At 37.1% G+C, this 20,370-nt stretch overlaps 1 protein-coding gene across 1 annotated transcript; it reads left to right on the top strand.

Moving 5' to 3' along the window:
* Window positions 1-11,813: 11,813 nt before the first annotated feature.
* On the top strand, window positions 11,814-19,410 carry LOC120767324. Its single transcript, XM_040093259.1, has 5 exons — window positions 11,814-11,881; window positions 11,940-12,132; window positions 12,185-12,511; window positions 12,592-12,758; window positions 19,314-19,410. Exons 1-5 carry the CDS (start codon window positions 11,865-11,867, stop codon window positions 19,357-19,359), a joined length of 750 nt encoding a protein of 249 aa, XP_039949193.1. The 5' UTR covers window positions 11,814-11,864; the 3' UTR covers window positions 19,360-19,410.
* The last annotated feature ends 960 nt before the right edge of the window (window positions 19,411-20,370 follow it).

Genomic DNA, 20,370 nt, shown 5'->3' with positions numbered 1-20,370 from the left:
AATACCCTTCTTGTGTGCGTTTGAGTGTTTTGTGTACACCCATGTGACCGCCGGTACTAGCGTCGTGATTTTCTCTTTGGACTTCAAGTCGGCGGTGTTCTGGTACGCATAGTTTCCAGCATGGTGAACTGGATAGCTTATTGCGTGGGACGACGTGCCGAAAGAGCCGGCCATCGATAAGCTGGTAATCGGGATGTTCCTTCGGTTGATCGTGTACCTGGCGCGTACGTCTTTCATACCATATATCCGGTTGATCATGGATGGCATGCAGAAGTTCCGCATCGACTTCTTGGTCTTTCAGTGGGCATCTGGACAGCGCATCGGCGACTACGTTGAGGGTACCTTTGCGATACTCTATTTCGAAGTCAAACTGTTGTAGCTCTAGCGCCCACCTTGGAAGTCTTCCGGATGGGTTCTGCAGGGTGTGAAGCCATTTAAGTGAATGATGGTCGGTGATTACGGTGAAATGATAGCCCTCCAGGTATGGTCGCATCTTTCTTATACCCCACAATACGGCTAGGCACTCCTGTTCGGTGGCAGAGTATCGCGTCTCCAGCTCTGTCAAGCTGCGACTGGCGTATGCTACGACCCGTTTTTGGTCAGAATGGCGCTGAAAGGACTACGCCTAGTCTTCTCCGCTGGCGTCAGTCTGCAGACAGAAAGGCCACTCGAAGTCAGGGCAGCCCAGGATGGGTGCACTAGTTAGTCTTTCCTTTAACACCTGGAATGCTTCTTCTTGTTCGGAACACCATGTCCAGCGCTGGTTTTTCTTTAATAAGCGGTTCAGCGGTGCTGATATTTTGGCAAAGTCTGCTACGAAGCGTCGGTACCACGAGGCTGCTCCTAGAAAACGGCGTAGTTCTCTGATGGTGGTAGGTGCTGCCATATCGCTAATGGCTGCGACTTTAGCCGGGTCGGTGTGAATACCCTCGGTGCTGACTACATGGCCCAAGTAATGAAGGCGTTGCTGCACAAACTTACACTTCTCAAAGTTGATCTGCATCTGGTTTTGCTGAAGGCGCGTGAACACCGTTTGCAAGTAATCTAAGTGCTCTTCAAACGTGTTTCCCAATACGATGATGTCGTCCAGATAGGCAAAGACCTTTGGCTGTAGTTCTGATCCCAGAACGGTGTCTAAGGTTCGCTGGAATGTCAATGCCCAAAAGGCATTACTCGCCACTGAAATAAACCTCTCCCCGGTACGGTAAATGCGGTGTACTGGCGTGAGTGGGGGTGTCGCGGAATTTGCCAGTAGCCGTTCTTCAGGTCGATGGTCGAAATGAACCGAGCTTTCTTGAGTTGGTCGAGGATTGCGTTTATTTGGGGAAGTGGGTATGCGTCTGGTATGCTTGCTGCGTTAAGTTGCCGGTAATCTATACACATTCACCAACTTCCTTGTTTGTTTCGCACTAGGACAATGGGCGAGCTATAGGCGCTGTTAGAGGCTTCGATGCGGCCTGTTGTAATCAATTCGTTCACCTCTTGATTGATTACTTCTTGCATCGCTGGGTTGCGTGGATAATATCTCTGCTTCAGTGGACGGTCGTGTTTAAGGCGAACTATGTGTTCGGCGGCTGTGCTGGGGCCGGTGATCGTCGAGAATACTGCCGCGTTCTCAGTGAGGAGAGTATTCAATTGGTGATTCTCCTTTTCTGTAAGATGTTGTCTCTCGGTTAGCACAGCAAGATGATCGGCGGGTGCCTGTGTGCTTAGGCGTGTAGCGGTTAGGGGTTGGCCATCGATGGTGATAGCCAGGTCTCGCTTCCTTAAGAAATCCATGCCTAAGATGACATGTTCCGAAAGCGTCGGTAGGGCTGATACAAGCAGGTGCATGGACTTGTTACCCAGCTCTATAGTAACCGGATACATTTTCGTGCTAGGTATATATGTCCGGTTAGCTAGCTGAATACGACGGGTCTGGCGTCTGGCTTTAATTTGGTGTTTATCCTGATGACGTTGAAGTTCCTTACCGATATATGTGAGTGTGGCTCCGGTGTCCACCAGGGCTTCGATCTGCATGCCTGCGACAGTAATGAGCAAATAATAACGGCCATCTTGTTTCCCTTTTGGGTACGGAAGCGTTGCTTTGAGTGCTGTTTTACTGGGTTTGGACGGAGTAGCTCGCACTGTCGCATGTGTGGGACAATTGCAGTATCGCGATATGATTCCGTCGCGTCCACAGCAGGAACAGAATATTCGCTGCTGGTTGCGACATTGGCGCCTTCGGTGTCCCGGCTGCTTACATTGCAAACAAACTTTCTCGCTGCAATATTTAGTCCTTACCGCCGTCAAACAGTGATTGGTGTTTCTTGCTTGCCTGGTCTCCTCGCCTTTTAACAATTCGAATTCTTCCGTTAATTCGAGTAGTTCGTCTACGCTGTTGAAATCGCTCCGACGGACATATAAGCGATATTCCACCCTTAGACCGTCATATATACGCTCGGTGTGAACTTCATCGCGAAGTTTCGGGTGCTGGCGAATAAGCGTTTGGATAGCCAGCACATAATCCTTTGCCTTCTCTCTGGGAAATTGCTTGCGTTGATGGATAGTTTCTTCCAGATGTGGAAGGTGTCGTTTCGGTAAAAAGAACCGTTCAGCCTCGTAACGAATGTCGTCTCAAGTGTTTATGACGTTGCGTTTTACACGAAACCATTGCAGCGCTTTGTCTTGCAAAATTTCCGGCATAGTAGCAAGAAGCTGGTTATTTGCTATAGAGTAGCACTCGGCGAGTTCCTCGCATCGCTCTAAAAAGTCATGTAAATTTTCGCGACCGCTGTAGCGTATGTTCCATCGCCGCACGGAGTTCATAACCTCCAAATCTGGCAATTTTGCAGCCGATGTGATGTTGTCACGTGTTGCTATCGCTTCTTACTGTGGTGGTTGAAACAAGTATGGTGGCGTTACCTTCTTCCTTCATTTCCCTATCCAAAGCTTTTACTAGGTCCTCCGTGGATTTATTGTGGCGCTTTGCACGGATGCAAGCGCTCAGCTCGCTACGGAGATCTGCTACGGTCCGCCCTTCGACAGCAATCGGTGTCGTCTGCACTCGGTGACTAATCGGTCCTTCTTTAGCCAATAAATCCAACTGGTCGTGTCCGTCTCAAGCGTTAGAGCCTTATTCGCTGCGAAGCTTATGATTGTGTGGGGGGCGCGGCGAACCTGATTCATGAGTGTTGGTGACCGTTTCATGTTTTTCACTGTCACTCACAAAGTCAGGTCCCCGCTCGGGCGCCATTTGTAATGGGGTTTCGTCCATAGCTGAGGTATGCTCAGCCGCTCCAGGGGACCCACGAACCCTTAGCAAAGAAACGAGTTTACTCTCGTTAAGATTTATCCACACTAAAGTACCAATGCCTGCGAAGTACCAAATTCTACGGTATAAGGTAGAGTCATTGCGAGCACTGGCATCACACCAAGGCGTGATCCTTTACTAGCTAACTAGCTACTCCACTTATCCCTGCCTATTGCTACTGCTTGCGACCGTCCTCGCTGGCGAGCTGGAACAAATGATCGCATTCGGTGTGAAGTGCTTATTTATATAGCAGCATAGCGCAGCTTTCGTCACCGTAGTGAGGTAAGTTGTGTGCGTAGTCAATGCGGTGAGGTGAAGTTTAGTACGTATGGTGGAAAGCTCTATGTTGAGGTATGGTGAGGGTAAATGATGTACTGTGGAGTGAAGTTGAAGTAAATTATTGTAAGGTGGTAAAAGCCACGTTAAACTTTTACGTTTGAAAGATGAAAAATATGAACCTCTTCTTTATAATTTATTCATATTATTTCTTCTAAAGTTTATCACTTGTTTACGAACTTAAATAAGCCTTATTATATAAAAAATTTTATTTTTAATAATTTTTTCTTATTTTATCTACTTAGTAAAAAATAATTTTATTGAACACCTACTTACATTAATCCTAGCCGCTGCATTTTGTCCTTAAATTTCTGAGTTTGATTGCTGGTTAACAATGCTGTTGAGGCTGATAAGTAGTAAATTTGTTGTCAGCACTGGGTCGATGAATGTTGATTGGTGGTTAACAACTCTGATGTGGCTGATAAGTAGTAAATGGATTGATGATGTTGTTGTTTATTCGTTGCTCTTTAGTTTTATATTTTAATTTTTTTTAACTTATTTGCCTTATTTACTCTTCGCACTTATTTGTTTGGTAGTCTATTTAAATTGTTAGTCCGAAATTTGCAGTCTTAGAAATATTTTATTATTCTTTTATGGTCTAATTTCATTGTAATTTTATTTGTTGCCCTTATTTATTTAAAAACTTTTTTTCACACGATTTTGATGTAGAATTTAAATTTTTTTTTAATTTTTGTTATTTTCCACTTTAAACTTTTTAAGTTCATTTAATTCTTATTGATTCTGTTAGTATTCTGGTTGGCGGGTCCATACGGACCGTCCTTTTCATAAACAAGGATTATGTTATTACTAAGAGGCCAACTACCAGAAGTTTTTAATAGAAAACGCGAATTTATTAATTAATTCAATTCGGTCCCTGCTCGGGCGCCACATAAAATAAAACAATAAGTTTTTATTTACAGCACTATGTGCTTACTTTGAGCTTTATTTCAAAACTGAGTACTTAATTCTATTGTTAGTTATGTATTATTAAGCTAAGCTCGAGCCCTATAAGTGCCCAGTCATCAAAATTAGGTTTGCGCGTGTTTCGCTCAACTACCTAAAAATTGGGAGAGCGGATGCGCACGTAGCGCATTCCATTAAGCTAAGAGTGCAATAGGGGTCTCAATTGTAAGTTGACTCCTAATTATGCAAACATTGTTGTCAGCGAATTTATGTTGTGTTAACTTACATGTTTCCTGCGTTTGAGTTTTTTTTATTTATTTTTAAAGTGAAAACTTCTTATGGCGCGTTGGGCACTTTTGTGGATGAGCATTATCAGCCATTCTCGCGACAGATGAGATTTTACACAGATATACTCCGCGTGTATTCTTATAATATATGTATACTATACGCGCTCTTTGCATGGGCATTCGTTCGTGCTCTCGCGACAGACGAGATTACATACCTATATGTATACTAAGACAGAGAACATAAAGACATAGAGAAGGTGCAAATTGAATTCTGTATGATGTTCGATTGGACGGCTAACAGAACTTATAAGATTGAAATGCAGAATTTTGCAATTCTCGCTGCTATTTTGCAGAAATGAGCACGTTCTTTGGCAGAAATATATGTAAAACGACTGAATTCATGTGAGAATGAATAAAGAGAAATGCTTTGAAGAAAACTACCCAAAGTCACACAAAGAATGTAAAGAAGCTTTCTCTGAGTGACATATGCGTGATTTATCTTGTATCATATGAACCATTTTTTTCAGAAAAATGATAAAAATTTTAATTTTTTTACAAAATCGTGAAAAATTAGGTACAAAATATTTTTTTAATTATTTCAAAAAAGTTATATTTATATATAATTTCTTCAAAGAAAATTGATGAGATTCATGAAATATGCATATTCGCATTATTTCGTTATCATTTCCACATTTGCACCAATAGAATTTCTATGGCATATAAGTATGTACATAAAATGTACTACATATATTATTTCTTTGGCATATTTGTCTGTATGTTTACGAAAGCAAACGCGAGCCACATACATATGTACATACATTCATCTATCTATATATCTTCTATCTTCTATCTATCTATATAAATCTATCTATCTATCTATCAATCTATATAAATAAAAATGAATTGTTGTTCGTTAGCCTGATTAAAACTCGAGAACGGCTGGGCCGATTGAGCTGACTTTGGTTTAAAAATGTTTGTCGTAGTCCAGGGTAGGTCTAAACGGTGAGCAAATAAGGAAAAATTACGAGTAAGATAGAGTAAAACGACAATTCCATTTTCCCATATAAAAGTTGACCACTTACTTGCTGTCAAACATTTGACGGTATTTGTACTCTCAGTCCCACTCGAATTGAAGAACGCATTAAAACAAGACCTTTGAATCGACAACATAATATCAACTTTGCTCATAACATCGTGTATTTAAATTTCAATTTCAAATTTCAAAATATATAAATATAATTAATGTGTTGACATGTTTGATGGTGCCAACCTTACAGTGTTACCAACTCTCAAAAATACTTTTATTATAATAACGGGGCATCTCTGCCTGTGCAGACTCCACATTGCTCATTGTTTACTAGATATAGAATACTACATAGTTTGCCATATATGGTAAGCTAGAAGCTGTCTCTTCAGCAGTTTAACAGCGCAGTTTTCATTTATATAAAAATTTCGAAGAGACAACATATTCCATTTCCACATATGCCGACGGCATTTTAATTTCGGTAATATGAAAATTAGAAGAGCGAGTTAAGACGGTTGTGTTATATTATAAAAATAAAGTACATTTTCAAAATAACATTTAATATTTAGTTTAATATTGTTAATTTATAGAAATATTATGGAAATTGTGTTGGGAAGTCTTAAACTTAATAAACTTATACAGCTTGTATCAAAATATCATTTCTAATTTTAGATTTATTATTTTAATTTCAAAATATAAATATCAGCCCTATTCTCAAATAACCTCTCAACTGAGTTGAGAGGAAAAATTTGAGAGATTTCTTGTGAGGCATATTTTGTGAGGCTATTCTTGCTCAAACCTCATAAGAAAAAAGCTTAAAAAAGTTACTACGTGAGGTAAAAAGCTTTTTGCTGTCAAACAGCTGTTTTAATAAAAATAAACAAACAAAAACACAAATGGATAATAAAGATATGTAAGTTAACACAATATTTTATGAACTACTACATATATTCCATTCCCACAGTATATGCTAGAAACATACAAACCGTTTGCATACTTTGGAGTCCTATTACAACCAAAAGTGCAACTGCGCTAAACGCGCATCCACTAAATTCTTAAGTGAGCGAAACACGAGCAACCATGTCTTCTCCCCCAAAACCAAATAGCTGCAGGTGAGCGCTACACGCGCAAACCCTTTTAGCTGACCAAGCATCTTTGGTCACGTAGGCCGGCTCAAGCATAGGTTAGATTATAAACTTTAAAGTTAAGTGCAGTCAGTCTTTTTAAGTTACTAGACTCGACAGGCACATAGTGCCGCTAAAAAAACATAAATAATTTTAAGATAATGAAATAGGCACATAGTGCCGACCTAATAAAATTAATTAATAAATAAACCTCCGTCTCGTTAATTGGCGCCCGAGCAGGGACCGTGAAGAAAAAAATAATAATATTTTTTATACTCGCGGACGAAACCTAAATAACATTTCGTACTCGGCTCCTTAGTACCTTTCGGAAAAAGGGCGGGCAGTATCAACCCAGCCGAACGAAAAGCATAAGCTAAATACAAATACATCGCACGGAAAGTGCGTGACGGGGAAATTTAGAATAAATTAAGCAAGTGTAAAATAATACAACTATAAGAGGAAGGATTTAAATTAATTCATCAAATACAACCAATATAACAAATACAACTACTAGAGGAAAGATTTAAATTAATTCATCAAATACAACCAATACAACAAATACAACTACAAGAGGAAAGATTTAAATTAATTCATCAAATACAACCAATACAACAAATACCACTACAAGAGGAGAAATGTAAATTAATCACACAAAGGAGGAAACACTATCAACACAGGAAAATGCAAATGATATTTATATAAGTTTGATATTAAAATTATTAGCAAGTAAGGTTATGTGAAAGGAAATAATTATTGTTATAACAAAAGAAAAGTTAACACTGTAAAAAAAAAAAATTTTAATTTAAATAATCATAAACAAGTGAACAAAATGGCGCAAGAAGAACAGATAGCAGAGACCCTTTCGAGGTTAAATTTCCAGGCAAATAATAACAGTTCAGGTACCTCCTCCTTACCCTCTGTTTTTACTGCTAGCCAGAGAACTTAATAACAGAAACAGTTGCCGCCCTACTACACCCTAGAGTAGTAAAAAAAGAGGAGCATAGAGTATACTTCAGTAGGCATACCGAGTCATTAGGCCGAATACCAGATGTAGTGAAGTGTTTGAGGGAATTTTCTGGAAGACCAGGAGAGTTTAGCTCGTGGAGGAAATCCGTAATTAGGATACTGTTGATGCATGGTCAAAACAGGGATTCGCCAAAGTATTATTCAATTCTTCACACAATCAGCCACAAAATTACAGGCGAGGCCGACGCGGCACTCGAGTCATATCGGACTCCATTGAATTGGAGTAAGATCAAGAAGTGCCTAATGCTTCATTACTCGGATAAAAGAGACGTCAGTGTACCAAATGACAACTCTTGTCCAACAGGGTAGAACAGTAGAGGAATTCTACTCGTGGTCTACAGGTGTCTCTCTCTCATACTAGATAAGATTGATTGTCTGGAGCTAGGAGAGGAAGCCATGACTGCTATGGCTAATACCTATAGAGAAAAGGCACTAGACACCTTCGTTAGGGGTCTCAATGGGCAACTGCCAAGTTTACTCAGTGTGAGGGAACCAACCAGCTTGCCACAAGCCCTTCACATGTGCCTTAAATTGGACAATATGAACTATCGGACAAGCCATGCTAACAACATTTCCCGTATGATAAGTATTCAAAAACAGACAAACCACTCCCAACAACGATCATACCCCCCAAAGACGCAAGGACGATCGTTTTACCCAGAGCTTGCCAATTTTGGGCAAGGATCTTTCCCTAGACCTCCACAAAGGTATGGTCTAAACCTTCCCCTACAATATGGACGGAATGTCGTACTACAACCCGTTTCAAATCCGACTCCACAATATCGACAATACGGCACACCACAAGCAAATCGATACGCCACATCGTACAATACGCCTTACGGAAATTCTCAACAGGGTTACAGACCACAACTACCACCCAAACCCCCAGTCCCAATGGACGTTGACAAGTCCATACAAACCAAACAGGTTAATTATCAGAATAGGCCACAACCCCAAGGATTTCATAATCCGGGGCAACGAAATTCAAACAATGGACAATCCCAACCATTTCATAAACGCCCACCCACGCTAACTTTACAACAGCCCAATAAAATTCAACGACTCTATAATACAGAAGCTGTGGATCCTACTGCAGCATCTAACTCAAACGAGACTATTGAAAATGTTGAGGGATATTACTACGAAGACCCGCAATACCTTAGCTACGAACAAGAAGCGGCACATTCTCAAAACGAACAAACAGACTATGCTACCGATAACATTAATTTTTTAGATTAAAGCCTTCTTCGTTGCCATATTTTTCTTACAGGATGAGGAATGGTAACGAATTGAAATTCTTGGTAGAAACAGGTTCGAACAAGAATTATATTAACCCGACTTACATACGAAATCCTATTCCAAATCAACCCTTTTATGCAGATTCAGTTGGAGGACCCGTCAAAATAAGTCATCACGCAAATATCGATATCTTCAAAAATGAAATAGGACAAATTAAATTTCATATCATGTCAAACCTAAAAACTTTTGATGCAATTATAGGTAACGACACATAGAAAAATTTAAATGCAGTAATTTTTACAAACGAAAATTATTTCACTCTACTTAACAAATACAAATATCCCATCCAGCAGCTTCCAATAAACTCAATTACTCATACAACCCTACGGACTAATCACTTGAATCCTGAAGATAATGAAAAACTAAAGCAACTTATAAGTTCATTTCCAACCCTATTCGCCGAACCCGACAAGAAATTGACTTTCGTCACTAATGTCAAAGCAGAAATTAGAACAAGAAATGAAAGGCCCATTTACTCAAAAACTTGCCTCTGAAAAAGGAGATTGACCAACAAATTGCTGAATTGGTGAATGATGGCATCATTCGTCCATCGAAATCCCCATACAATTCCCCTGTATGGGTAGTACCAAATTATAGATATTACCACCATTCTGTCCAACCTAGGGAAAAATAAATTTTTTTCCACCATTGACCTCAAAAGTGGTTTCCACCAGATTGCACTAAATGAGACTGACATCGAGAAGACCGCCTTCTCGGTTACAAATGGAAAATTTGAGTTTACACGACTTCCATTTGGCCTAAGAAACGCACCTGCTATTTTTCAGCGCACTTTAGATGACGTCCTTGGAGAACATATTGGCATTCGCTGCTACATCTACATAGACGATATTATAATCTTTAGTAAAACTAAAAAAGAGCATTTCGATAATCTGAAGATTATTTTCAATACGTTGGAAGAAGCTCGATTAAAAGTTCAATACGACAAATGTGAATTCATTAAAGAAGAAATAGAGTTTCTAGGTATCATTGTCGATCAAAATGGTATTCGCACCACACCAAAAAAAGTGGAGGCAATAACAAATTTCCCGCTTCCCAGGAACGTTCATGACTTACGCTCCTTTTTGGGAATGACTGGACATTATCGCAAGTTCATAAGAGCCTGTGCTCAAATCGCAAAACCACTCACTGAGATATTGAGAGGGGAACTGGGAAGAATTTCCAAACATCAGTCTAAAAAGACCAAACTAATTTTTTACAACTGAACAGGTGGAAGCTGTCAACCAACTAAAAATGTAGCTCACATCCGAAGATGTTATACTCCATTATCCCAATTTTGAGAAAGCATTCGAGCTTACCACTGACGCCTCCGATTACGTTTTGGGAGCAGTACTCTCACAAAAAGGTAGACCAATATGCTTCCTTTCAAGAACGCTAAGCAGAGTGGAGGAGAACTTTGCAACAAACGAGAAAGAAATGCTAGCGATAATTTGGACTTTACAGTCCCTTAGATGCTTCCTTTACGGATCAAAAAAGGTCAAAATATACTCCGATCACCAACCCTTAACTTTCGTTATAAGCAATAAAAACACAAACACCAAAATGAAGAGATGGAAAGCTCAGCTAGAGGAATACAACCATGAACTAATTTACAAACCCGGCTGTTCAAATGTAGTTGCAGATTTCCTTTCACGACCACCAATTTCAAACGTTAACTCACTTACAGTTCATAGTAATGATAGTTCACCGGAAAATCTGATATACTCAGTAGAAACCCCAGTAAATGTCTTTAAAAACCAACTTTTTATCTCTGGAGGACCGGAATCTTCATATAAATTCCAAATAATTTTTCCAATGTACCATAGACATCTTATCACAGAAAAAATCCTTTCCGAGGAGTCACTGAATTCACTTTTAAAAAAACATCTAAATCCTTCAATAATTAATGGCATTAAAACAACAGAAACGATTATGCTAAAAATTCAAGCCATTTACCCTCTACATGTCGCTAATTACAAAATACGATTCACACAACTAGCTGTCGAAGATATTACAAATACGGACGATCAAGACAGAATTATTATCGAAGAACATAACCGTGCCCATAGAAACGAAAAAGAAAATAAACTACAGATTTTGGAAAAATATTATTTTCCCGCGATGGCGAAGAAAATTAGGAAAATAATAAAGTTGTGCAGAATATGTAAAGAGAACAAATATGACCGACATCTAAACAATTCAAAACTCGGCGATACACCTCTACCAAAGTACGCAGGACATACCATTCATATAGACATTTTTTCGACAGGCAAGCATAAAGTATTTACTTCTATTGACAAATTTTCAAAATTAGCTGTAATAAAAAGTATAGACGGGAAAAGTATCGAAAACATAAAAAAAACCATTAAGAGACATTCACCCCTATTCTTTGCTTTTGACAAATTAATAAAATATTGACAATTTACTCAAATATTTAACAAGCGAGAAATATTTTGGTATTCTGTGGCAATCTAGATAAAAGTAAAAGCTTCAATTCGTAAAGCTTTCCCCACACGTATGGTGAAAAAATAATGTAAATAGAACACAGCTGATTTCTATTCAAATTATTCGTTAAAATGGACAGTTCTGCAACGTAAGTTTCCAAATTTTAATTATTAACCATAATTTATAATTTAACTTTTATTTTATAGTAAACCCAAGCACGAAAGAGCTACGCACGAGCAGCTGGAGGCATATGTGTTGTTTTGCCAAGCACACCCAGAAATTAGTACGGGGAAAAATTGTCCAAAAACGCCTCAAGGGATGAAGGAGTTGTGGCAACAGCTGGCAGAGCAACTTAATTCGTGCAGAGGACCAATACGAAGTGTTGCAAAATGGAAAGAGGTAACATTTCAGTTTATTTTTCGTTTATTTATTATATTGTGTTAATTTATAGACGTTAGGCGTTTGGAAAAGCCAACTGCGCACTAGAGCAAGGCGGTTGAAAATGACTCAAAGGCTCACAGGTGGAGGTCCAAGTTCCAAGCCGATGACGGACTTCGAAGAAATGACTTTGTCTACATTTGGCTCGGCCGCTGTAGATGGGATGCAAAATGTACAAAGCCTAGGTTTAACGCCAATTGAGCAAACGGATGAATGCGCAATTTCATCACCCACGGGTAGTCCTCAACAATTATGCAGTCAGGTAGATGCAAGCCCAAATCCCGAACACCATACAGCAAGTCCATCGACACCATCTACGTATCTTAGCTTGGAAAACCAGGTAAGTTTTCATTATGATATAATTACAAAATACATATATACTTTTTTATGCAATTTCTTATTACGTGTTTTTCTTTTTAGGATGCTTCAACTTTGGTGCTATCACGAAGTGCACGAAATAAGCTTATCAGCACTTTGATAGCTGATATACCAAAAAGGAATGCTGCTGAGGAAGAGAGGCGACGGGAGCATAGTGAAATGATGCAGGCCATTCAAGGCCTAACTAGTTCTATAACAGAACTTATAAAGTCGTTTAATAGTAATGAAAAATAATATCTAAAGTTTAATTAAAATTGAAATAACGTATGTGTAACATTTTTATTGAATTAAGTTTGGTTTTTTGTTTTATAATAGAATAAAAAAAAATGGAATGAAAATTTCAATTTGTTTTCTTTTAACAAAAAGGATAAATAAATAAACAAACAATATAAGTAAGTAGTGTATTTCGAAAGTCGAATTGTGAGAACATTTATGTATGTACACAAGAATAGGGATTGGCTTCTGTATATATATAACTAAAGAGTTGACATATATCTTGATCTTGTTCTTTCACCTTCGCGCACGTACTGTGAAGAGTTATAATCATTAATTGGAGAATCAAAGTCTTCTGGAACCCCGTCATCTATTTCGTTGAACGTAATGCCTGCTTTCGTCATTATATTATGCAATATAACGCAAGTACTAACAAACAAAGCGGAAGTTTCGTGTGAAGAACTCGGTGCTTCAACAAACATCTGAAGCGAGATTTTAAAACACCAAATGCTCTCTCTATGCAGTTTCTTGCAGAACCATGTAATTTGTTGTATTTTTGCTCTTTATGGGTTTTAGGTGTTTCCACTGGTGTTAAAAGCCACGGCCAAGAAGCCAAGATTCTCTCCGTTGTTGCTCAGACGTATTAGTATGCTGACGAATGAGATGTTTTCGTAGGTCAGAAGTTGCCCAAATTCCAGAGTCATGTGTTGCACCCGGAAATTTAGAATTTACAAATGTAAAATATAATCGGTGATCGCAAACCTAAAAAGCGATACATTCAATAATTGCATTGGCATATATGTATGTGCATGCAAAAACAAAACTTACTGCTTCAACATTGATACTGTAGAATCCTTTTCTATTTAAATATAAATTAAGAGGACGTTCGACATTATTTGATGGTGGAGCAATGATAGCAATATGCGTGCAGTCAATTGCTCCCATGGTGCTTTTTATTCCAAATTTTCTAAAAAATCTGAAATATATTTCAAATAAATTAGCATATTATTATTTGTATTACAATAATACTTGAGCCGTTTTTATAAAAGTTTCTTCCTCTATTGAACTGGGAAACTTTATTTCTCTTCCCTTCACCTTCACAATAAGTTTTGCTACAGCTCGCACACTTCTCGAAAGGGATGACTGACTCATGGGCAAGTTGACGTTGTTACCTACACATTTCTGATATGAGCCGTGTCCTAAGAAGTTCAAAGCTGCTAGAACCCTTAGGTAGTGAGGTAGTGACGTTTTCTGATTATCATGTGGGGCCAGTTCATCAATTAGGCGGCGGCAAATTTCACGAGTTAATCTAAAATTTTGCACAAAGGTATTCTCGCTCAAAGAAAATGGATTGCTATAATCGCGTAAACTTTTTAAATGCCGCGCGAGTTAATACTTTAACCTTTAACCACAACCTTATCTTTCAGTAAACATTAAAGAAAAATCATCAAAACAACTTTATCTTAGAACAATAGAAGCGCACTATCAGTACAACAAACAATAACAACCCAAATAGTTATTTACTAGTAAACAACTAGCATCTCAATAGTATGAGCAGCGATAAGCATAGCCTATATAAGCAACTGGAACAATAGCCTCGAGGTCACTTTATCATTATCGACTGCCGAGTAACAAGTTCTGTATACCACTTGTAAAGGTACAGTTTAAGTTTAATATATTCAATACTTAAGTACATGTGTATACTGTGAATTATTAAACGAATAAAGGATCAGTCAGTACCAATCTCATTAGCTGACTTAAAATTATATTTATTTTATTCATAACGAGTAAATAAATTAACTGGCGCCCAACGTGGGGCAGCAACAAAAAAGGATCATCAATAATATCCTTAGTCAGTCTGCCTGAAAGGGAAGAACCTAGTCCCTGGAAACAAAAAAGGATTCATTTAAACCATCCAAGAAGTTTACCAGTGCATCATCCCACACAACGTCAATCAAAAGGGATTCACATAAAAATCCTAATACGACAACAAATTGAAAGTAAAGGATCAATATACCATCCTTAGCAAACAACACGCTTTCATAGAAAGAATACCATATCAAGCAGCGCTCCAAGAATACAACTGGAGACCGATTTTTAGTAAAATAAATCAACAAATAAACCAGCAAGATGACAGAACAAGCAAATTTAATTGCATTAACCCACGTAGTCGCCGATCTGCAACGACAGTTATCCGAACTACAATTAGGAAGAAGTGCAACCATTCCACAACGAACAGAACAAATATGTTCTTAGACCAGACCAGAAGAAGTGGATCTGAATATGTTTAAAACACTAACACAATTTAATGGTAATTACAACGAATACAGGAATTGGAGGAAAGTAGCAACCACATTAATGGAAGACATACGACAATTCGAAGGACATAATATATATGCCCAAGCATTAATAATGATCAGAGGAAAAATTATTGGCAAAGCAGCACAGATCCTGATCAACCACAACGTAAAGAGAAACTTCCAAGACATCATCGATAGGCTAGACGATTCCTATGCCGATAAACGACCAATATACGTTCTGGTGGAAGATATGATGAAAATACAACAAAAAGAACTACCACTGCATGTATATTATGACAATCTGAACCAAGCATTGAATGTAGTGCTATCCAAGATTGAGATGACACACAAGGAAGAACGAATAATCCAAGTATTGACACAAGAAATCCAAGCTAAGGCAATCAGAACATTCGTCACTGGACTGAGAAGTGTAGCTATCAAGAATGCCATCTATGCACGAGCCTGCACAACATTAGCAGATGCCTACAGTATCGCCCGTACAATGCAACATGATTCACGCCATTAGAACCTCGAGTACATTCCACGATGCAACCATCATCAGAATAATTATTCTTATCAACAACAACCCCCAGTTGTACCAATGGATATCGATTCATCTACCATATTCCGTAGACCAACGAGACAAGGTTACAACAAGAATCAGCAACAACCACCACGAAATCCGCAGCCTCGACAGAATTATCAAAATCCATTTAAGAAGGTAGCAGGTGCATTGGGATACAAACGAGTACGAGATAATACAAGTCATGCTAATATATCGGGTGATTTTTTAAGAGCTTGATAACTTTTAAAAAAAAAAAAACGCATAAAATTTGCAAAATCTCATAAATGAAATTATCTTCAAAAAGTAAATGTCATGAACCAATCTAACGTTTCAAATAAAGAACCGATGAGATTTTGCAAATTTTATGCGTTTTTTTTTTTAAAAAAGTTATCAAGCTCTTAAAAAATCACCCGATACAACCGAAGAATCAACGGATCAACCAAATTACACACGATCAACAATCAAATACAGAATACGAACAGGAAGAATATTTTTTATTCTAAGGCATGGGTTGCCAACGCTTGTAAGGACCACAGAAGAAGGTAACTCAGTGTATATTTTAATTGATAGTGGTGCAGAAGAAAATTATGTTAATCCAAAATTCCCTCACGCAAAAAGGATAGAAGTAGAAGGTAAAAAACAAGCCGCTACTTTACACGGTAAATCATTAATTAAATATAAAAAGAAAGTGAATATAATAGGATTCAGTATGGAATTTTTAGAACTCGATACCTTACAAGATTTCGATCTCTTGATAGGAATTAAAGGTTTAAAGCAAATGAAAGCAATGATAGATACCGAAAGAAATGTATTAATTGTGAAAAAGAATAAATTAACAAGAATAAATTATATGATAGGAGAAGAGATGTATAAAAAAGAAATAACTGAATTAATGAAAAGAAATGACCAGAGTAAAACATTACCCTACGTAACTACAGTAGAGGCAGAAATCAGAACAGAAACCAATAATCCTATTTGGGCCAGACAGTATCCATACCCCCAAGCGGATAGAGCATTTGTAGAAACTGAAATAAAAAAATTATTAGATAATGAAATAATACAGCCAAACAAAAGCCCGTACAATTCACCCATATGGACAGTTTCTAAAAAAGGGAATGACGAGCAAGGCAACCCAAAAAGACGCATGGTTATTGACTTCCAGAAGTTAAATGCGCAAACAATCGCTGATAGATATCCCATTCCGGACATCACCATGATGCTCCAAAACCTAGGAGAAACACAATACTTCACGACGCTAGATTTAGAATCAGGATTTCATCAAATTAAAATGAAAAAAGAAGACAGGGAAAAAACAGCATTTTCAATAAATAACGCCAAATATGAATTTCTACGACTACCATTTGGACTGAAAAACGCACCGTCGATCTTTCAAAGATGCGTTGACGACATCCTCAGACCATTCATAGGAGTATGCGCATACGTGTATATAGATGATGTCCTAATATATTCAGCTAACCCTGAACAACATATGAAAGATATCACCAATATAATACACACTTTACACGCAGCCAATATGAAAATCTCGGATGAAAAGTCAAAATTTTTTCAAAGACAGACAGAATTTTTAGGACATATAATTAAAAACGGTAGAATTACAGTAGATCCAGGAAAAATAGAAGCTATAGATAGGTACAAAACCCCAAATTTGAAAGACTTAAGATCTTTCTTGGGAATGACCTCATATTATAGAAAATTTATAAAAGGATTTGCATCCATAACGAAACCATTAACACTCTACCTACGAGGAGAGAATGGTAATATTTCAAAGAATAAAAGTAGCTCAGTACATGTAAAATTAGATGACGAAGCACTTAAAGCAGTTGAAACACTAAAAAATAAAAAGAACAAATAGAATTATTCCAACAAGATTTTGGAAAAGGATTTGATTTGACTACAGACGCAAGCAATCATGCGATTGGAGCTGTATTGTCACAAGGCAAGAAACCTATAGCACTCATTTCACGTACATTAACGCGAACTGAACAGAATTACTCAACAAACGAAAAAGAAATGTTAGCAATCGTTTGGGCACTGAAGAAACTTAGGAATTATCTGTATGGTCTCACTAGTAATACTATTATTTACACCGATCATCAATCCCTAATTTTTTCAATATCAGAGGACAACCCAAATTCAAAACTAAAACGATGGAAAAATTTTATAGAAGAATACGGGGCAAAAATTACATATATTAAAGGAGATTTAAATGTAGTAGCCGACGCCCTCAGCCGTCAAGTAAACGTAACAACGAACGACTCAATACACTCGCAGGAATCATCCTCGTCAATCAGAATTAAAGATGTCAGCGCTCCACTGAACCAATTTAAAACACAAATTGTGATAAAAAAATGTGAATAAAATGCATTAGAAAGAGCAACAATTTTTGCAAACCACGAGAGATTTTATGTTAATTACATCACATCACAAGACTTGATAGATGCACTAACGAAAATTATCAAACCCAATATCACGACCGCATTTCACACTACACTAGAAACCTGGTATGAAATTCATGATATTATAAACTCTTCATTTAATATAGAGAAAAAGGTTTTTTGTCAAAATCTATTAAAGGACATTACGAGTGAAGAGGATAGAGAAAATATAATTAAACATACGCATGAAAGAGCACATAGAAACGCAAAAAATAATACATTAGAGATACTAGAAACTTGCTATTGGCCAAATATAAAAAATGATGTAATCCGACTAACTAGAAATTGTAGAATTTGTAAAGAGAACAAATACGAACGCCACCCGACAAAACAAGTTTACACAAATACAAATGGACATATTTGAAATCGATAAAACAATGTATCTCTCATGTATAGATAGATTCTCAAAATACGCATATATGAGAAAATTAAACGACAAAAGAGAATTCTACAAAATATTAGAGGAAGTACTCATACAAATATTCCCATTTTGTAATAAACTAATGACTGATAACGAGACTATATTTAATAGCATAGCAGCAAAAGCTCTATTCCAACGGCTATATATTGAACATTCAATGACCGCAGCAAACCATTCAACATAGAACGCTCAAGTTGAACGGCTGCATTCAACCATTCTGGAAATTACTAGAATGCGCATTAAACAAAATAAATCAACTGCGACTGAAGAACTATTCAACGCAATCAAGGCATACAATAGGACAATACATTCCGTCACAAAAAGGAAACCTATCGAATTATTTTTTGAAAGGAGCAAGACTGAAGGAATAAAAGAACTGATCGAAAATAAGCAGGAGTATATGCTATCATACCACAATAAAAAACGAACACAAAAGGAATATAAAACAGGACAAACAGTTTATGTGAAACAAAACCGACGAAATAAAACAAATCCACGCTATTTGAAGAAAACCGTACAAGAGAATCGTGAGGACACAATTTTAACAACGGAGGGAAGATCGTACACAAGGACAACCTCAGAAACAATGATGATGATAACGCTAACATTAATCCTAGCAACATCCTTAGCTCAGGAAATAACCGACTTACAAGATCGCAAGTACGTGTTAACCGAGACTGACCCATCATTTTTGTATCAAGAACATGAGTACCTATTCCATATGACGAACTTAAGCAAAATACTTAAACCATACTACAAAATCGCCGAACATAAAGGAGAGATGCCTAGTGAAGACGCAACAGAAACAGCATTGTTCAACAGAATAGAAATCCTCAGAAAACAACTACTGAATAATGGACGAGCCAGACGCTCAAGATCTCTTGATTTCTTAGGATCGATTTTGAAATTTATCACAGGAGTTCCAGACCACGTCGACCTGATTGAAATTAAAACAATACTCAACGACATAATTGAAAATAATAACAAACAAAGACAAATTAATTCCAACTTTGAAATAATGATGAAAACATTTAATATTAAGACAATTAAACAAACAGTTGTATTGCAGGAATAATACAAGGAGTTATTTGACTTAACTATGACAATTAATTTCGCGAACAACGGAAATTTTTATTCAGCAGCAATAAATACGGACGAGATTGAAAGGATATTAGGAAAGGGACAGACTAGTATACCGGTTATTGACATACTCGAATATGCAGACACGCATGTAGGTAGATTAGACGACACTTTCATTGTAATTTATAAATATCCAGTCATTGAAAAGAAATGCACAACATACAAAGTTACTCCATTATCCCATCGTCAAGGCATTTTGGATATGAATAAAATCGTAAGTAAATGTGGAGATAAAATAATATTAGCATCTAAATGTAAAAGTAATTTAAGTAAATATATTTGTAAACAAGAACCTAATGACAATTGTACAATACCAATGATCAAAGGTTACGAAGCCCATTGTAATGTTATCCAAGAAAATAACGCACCTATTATAGATTTAGGACATGGTAATGTCGTATTACAAGGAAAACATATTTTAAACGGAAAATCAATTGAAGGATCGAATTTAATACAATTTAATGAAACAATTATTATTGACTCAGAAGTATTCCACAACCAGGAACAAGAAATTAAAGATTATATTATAGCTAATGGAAACGAAAGAATTCACATTCTTGAAATATTGAAATCAGAAAACGAATATCAATTTGACAACATTAAAAAATTAAACAAATTTTAATACCATTTGAAGAACACCCAATCAAGAATATGTTCATAACTATAGGAGTACTTGTAGTCCTAGGATTAAGTATATTTGTAATATTCAAACTATAAATAATTTAT

The sequence above is a fragment of the Bactrocera tryoni genome, chromosome 2 (assembly GCF_016617805.1).
Source record: "Bactrocera tryoni isolate S06 chromosome 2, CSIRO_BtryS06_freeze2, whole genome shotgun sequence".
In the NCBI taxonomy this organism is placed as follows: domain Eukaryota; kingdom Metazoa; phylum Arthropoda; class Insecta; order Diptera; family Tephritidae; genus Bactrocera; species Bactrocera tryoni.
This window is presented reverse-complemented; position numbering and strand designations above follow the sequence as displayed.

What these genes read in the sequence shown, in the direction of transcription:
- LOC120767324 (XM_040093259.1), top strand. An exon ending in ATCTTAGCTTGGAAAACCAG is followed by an intron (nt 12,512 to 12,591) that starts GTAAGTTTTCAT and finishes TTTTCTTTTTAG; the next exon opens with GATGCTTCAACTTTGGTGCT. An exon ending in TCTATAACAGAACTTATAAA is followed by an intron (nt 12,759 to 19,313) that starts GTCGTTTAATAG and finishes CAACAGAAACAG; the next exon opens with CATTGTTCAACAGAATAGAA.